Consider the following 5000-nt stretch of genomic DNA (forward strand, 5'->3'; position numbering starts at 1 on the left):
TCAGTATCAGGAGCAGCAGTCAGACCTAACAGGTCGAGCACAGATAGAAGTTCCCTGTCTGAGACTAACAGAAGATCATGTGTTACTCTAACTAGTCTCAGTTCTATGCTAAACTCTAAATCCAGACTGGAACTCCTCTAACAGGCTGTTGTCATGGAGACAGTCACACAGCTGATTAGCTACCACTCTCTCTAAGATCTTAGAGATAAAAGGAAGGTTAGATATAGGTCTATAGTTAGCTAGAGTTCCTGAATCAAGAGTAGGCTTTTTAAGGAGCGGTTTAAGGCCCGGTTTACACGGAGACGCTGTGACAAAAACACATCGAAACGACCCCACTCTGGATTCGAAGTACAGACCGTCTACACGGCAGGTCTTGACTGGGTGAAAATGATGTAGTTCTCCCGCCCGGCCAGTAGTGAACTTTACAACGCGACACTCACCAGTACAACCACTTCCTCCACATCATCCTGTTTAGCGGCGAGTCCCCCCAGGTCTTAGCTAAACGCTGCGTATGGTCGCCCTGTGCAGCGAGTTCTCCCAGGTCTTAGCTAAACGCTGCGTATGGTCGCCCTGTGCGGCGAGTTCTCCCAGGTCTTAGCTAAACGCTGCGTATGGTCGCCCTGTGCGGCGAGTTCTCCCAGGTCTTAGCTAAACGCTGCGTATGGTCGCCCTGTGCGGCGAGTTCTCCCAGGTCTTAGCTAAACGCTGCGTATGGTCGCCCTGTCTGGCGAGTTCTCCCAGGTCTTAGCTAAACGCTGCGTATGGTCGCCCTGTCTGGCGAGTTCTCCCAGGTCTTCCCTAAACGCTGCGTATGGTCGCCCTGTGCGGCGAGTTCTCCCAGGTCTTAGCTAAACGCTGCATATGGTCGCCCTGTCTGGCGAGTTCTCCCAGGTCTTAGCTAAACGCTGCGTATGGTCGCCCTGTGCGGCGAGTTCTCCCAGGTCTTAGCTAAACGCTGCGTATGGTCGCCCTGCGTATGGTCGCCCTGTGCTCGGGTAAAGGTTGAACTGTTTGCTGCAGGTGTTCGATGCTCTTTGGGCGGCGACACACACGATATCTCATATCAAGGTTCAGTTTATACAACGAGCTGCTGAAGCTCATAGCACAAGAGAATCCACCGCCATTGTTGTTTATGTTTGTTCTGGACTACTGAGCATGTCCACATGTACGGGGGGAGGTGTGGTGATGTCATCGCAGCCCCCCCCCCCAACCCCCTCGTATCAGTTTCACTCCACCCCTGGAGGTTGAATTTAAAAGCTTGAGTTTTCACCCTGTGAAACACCGACGCCGTGTGAACGAAAGGCCAATCAGATACTCAACTGTTTTGTCTTACTGTCACAGCGTCTCCGTGGAAACGGGACCTGAGCCTCATTCTGACTTGTTTTAAGGACATGACATCAAAGTGTGATCTGCCTGTAGTTTTTACACTTTAAGTTTGAGTTTTACTCCAAATCTAGACCTCCATTGGTTAATACATTAGATTTCCATTCATCATGTTTGTGTGATTTTGTTGTCAGCACATTCAGCTAAGTAAAGAACAAAGTATTTAATAAGAATACTTCACTGGTTCAGATCTAGGATGTCATTTTAGTGTTCCCTTTATTTATTTTTTTTAGCTGTGTAAATCTAGTTGATAGTGCTCTACATACTTCATCGGAGAGGTAAGATTTGAAGTACAGAAATCCAGTCTACGCTGCCACAGTTCAGCACTCCAAGACCACCACCTTTGCCCATCCATGCCCACAGGAGAGCAGCTTCATGATGTTGCTTCTACACCTTTACACTCCTTTATACTATGGTGTCATGTAGGACCACACGCCTGGAGCCAAATCCAGGGGTGTGGCCCAACGTCAGACCTCCAGAGGACGTTCTTTGTTTGCCTTAGGATAGTTTAGACCCTACCCTGGGAAAAATTTGCCTTACCAGCTCTCAGTTTCACGGAGCCATACAAACCCCTCCACCCTGGTAAAGTGGCAATCCATGGGACGGTATATCTGTAATGGGATCAGTTTAATTTCTTTGCGTCACTATTCAAGCCTACACATTAAGTAATAAAATCATGAATGGGTTTATCACCTGTATACTTGTGCAGTGGGTAACTGGGTCCCTGTTCTGTGGTCTGCAGGGGTCCATCAGGTCAGCATCAGACTGGATCTGGAGACAGTGTTCCAGTTCAGTCATCTTGTCCTCACCTTCAAGGTAGAATCTACAACACTCTAAAAAGCTATTTTACATTTTTGTAAAATCATGTTTTATAAACTTTGAACCCTAATCATATATCAAACATCATCCTATGAAGTCACTTCCTGTCCTCTCCCTTCAGAGTTTTCGTCCAGCAGCCATGTTGGTGGAACGTTCAAAGGATTTTGGACGAAGCTGGAAAGTTTTTCGATACTTTGCAGAAGATTGTTCGCTTCATTTCCCCTCGGTGTCGAAAGAGCTGGCGGACAGCGTGGATGATGTCATCTGTGACAGCCGATACTCTGGATCAGAACCATCGACTGACGGAGAGGTGATGTGTTTATACAAACAAGAACATCAAACAGGCAATATCAAACACATGCATGCACTCACCAAACATGTAGACAAAGCCAATAATCAGACACAAACACACACCCACACACAGGACAGACACACACACACACACACACACACACACACACACACACACACACACACACACACAGGACAGACACACACACACACACACACACACACACACACACACACACACACACACACACACACACACACAGGGTTTCTAATGGGTTGGCATTGTTCTCTATTCGTCCAACAGGTGGTGCTGAAAGCTCTCGATCCAATCTTTAAAATAGAAAACCCGTACGCAGCAAACATTCAAGGTCAGAATACTGCTCTCTGATTACTTGATAGTGTTTTTATTACCGTGAAATGTATTAATATTTTCACATGTTAATAGCATGTATTTATATTCTAACATGTTAATAACATTTATTTATGTACTAACATGTTAATAGCATGTATTAATATTTTCACATGTTAATAGCATGTATTAATATTTTCACATGTTAATGGCATGTATTTATATTCTAACATGTTAATAACATATTTATATACTAACATGTTTTTATTATAGTGAACATGTGTTACTAGTCTAACATCTTAATAACATGTATTTATAATAACATGTTAATTTTATGCATTAACATACTAACATGTTTTTATTATAGTTAACATGTATTAATATACTAACATATGCTGACATAGAGCTGACATCCATCATGGACAATCCCCCCCCCCCGCATGACACTGTGGGGTCTCTGAGCAGATCCTTCAGCAGCAGACTGAGACCCCCACCCTGCAAGACTGAGACCCCCACCCTGCAAGACTGAGACCCCCACCCTGCAGGTCCTTCATCCCATCTGCAGTCAGACTGTTTAACAGCATGACCACATGACTCTGTGTTATAATCATCTTTATCATTGATGTTACACACTGTGTGTTTAATACCTGATCTGTCTTTCCATGAGCGAAAGTGAACATAGTGTTTATGCCATGTATTATTTAAGTCTATTGAATTTTTGAACTCCTTTATTTAATTAGTGTTTTTTGCTTTTGATGCTGTTTATATTCCCTGTTTGATTATTTTTTGGAGCTGCTGTAACACAAACTTTCCCCCATTGGACGATCAATTAAGTTTGTCCTTATATCATAACCCTGATTTTTTTATTTTCAGATCTGATTACGCTGACGAACATTCGTGTGAACTTCACTCATCTTTTCACGTTGGGTGACACGCTGCTTGCTCGCCGTCGGAGGAACCCTCAGGATAAATATTACTACGCTCTGTATAACATGGTGGTCAGAGGAAGCTGCTTCTGTAACGGACACGCCAGCCAGTGTACACCTGTGGACCCAGGGAGGGGAGATGTCTTCAAACAGACCGCCATGGTACAGTCCAGAGCCTGTATAGTGCAGTCTGGGACTAGTTTTGGTCGGTGTGGGGCTGGTTTTCATTCATTTTGGTTTGTCTTTTACTGGTCAACGGTCAGTCTGTTACTGCTTTTGATCAGTCCTGGACTGGTTTTGGCCAGTCGTAGACTGGTTTTGGTCAGTGTTGCCCAAGGTTTTTTTGCCTTTATTTTAGAGATACGACAGTGGACAGAGACAGAAACCAGGGAGAGAGAGTGGGGATTGACATGCGGGAAAGGAGTCATAGGCCAGATGTGAACCCGGGCTGCCCGCATAAGGACTATAGCCTCCATACATGGGGATGAGACAAAGAAAATAAAGTTTCTGACCCAGAATAGGAGCAGAAACTTGTGAATGACATGAAGGTTAGCAAGTACATATCGTGAGCTTGTTGCAGCAGGAGGGTCACAAACGAGAGAACAATATGAGAATGACACCGTGTCGCTGCGGTGCCAAAACATCCACCGTTCATCACAGCACATGAGTAACTGCAATGTTTAAATATTAAAGGGACACACTCAGATTTATTTTATGGTTAGAGTGCTCACACCACTTTTCCTTACTGTAAGATATCGATCAAACGTTTGATCAATGATCATCAACTTTTAATTGTTGGCCACATTTTTCCATGATAAAGTCCTTCTGCTCTATAGCGCAGTCATCTTTATTCAAACTACAAATCAAACTTTATGATAAATTGGTTAGGGTCTATATTTAAAGATAGTGTTGTAAATTGGTGGAGCTATGGTTTTTGTGTTAGTATAAATCTGATTTCTACATCAGTGATGTCTTTAGTGTACAGTCTGGTCCTCTGAGGTCTGTCCAGGTTAATGAAGGTGATATGGGGATGATGACATATGTATGTGGCAGACTTTTTATATATATATTTTTACATGTATATATTGTCAAGTGGAAAGTTACTCAACGAAAACAGCTCACTACATGTGGACATATGAAACAAGGGCTTGTTTGAATGATTACAAATTACATGGATCTGTCAGAGAAGTTTAACATTTAGTTAAATAAAATGTGGAAGAGACATGAATACA

At 43.6% G+C, this 5000-nt stretch overlaps 1 protein-coding gene across 1 annotated transcript in view; it reads left to right on the forward strand.

Annotated features, from left to right (window-relative positions):
* The window catches only part of lamb4 (laminin, beta 4), a gene marked incomplete at its 3' end in the record, with an annotated part of 45610 nt that overhangs the window by 10509 nt on the left and 30101 nt on the right, over window positions 1–5000 (forward strand). Inside the window, exons 5-8 of the mRNA XM_079345715.1 lie at window positions 2126–2199; window positions 2324–2512; window positions 2798–2861; window positions 3716–3930. Of these exons, the coding sequence (XP_079201841.1) occupies window positions 2126–2199; window positions 2324–2512; window positions 2798–2861; window positions 3716–3930 (542 nt within the window). The remainder of the gene's footprint in view (window positions 1–2125; window positions 2200–2323; window positions 2513–2797; window positions 2862–3715; window positions 3931–5000) is intronic.

The sequence above is a fragment of the Symphodus melops genome (genome assembly GCF_947650265.1).
Source record: "Symphodus melops genome assembly, chromosome: 6".
NCBI lineage: Eukaryota > Metazoa > Chordata > Actinopteri > Labriformes > Labridae > Symphodus > Symphodus melops.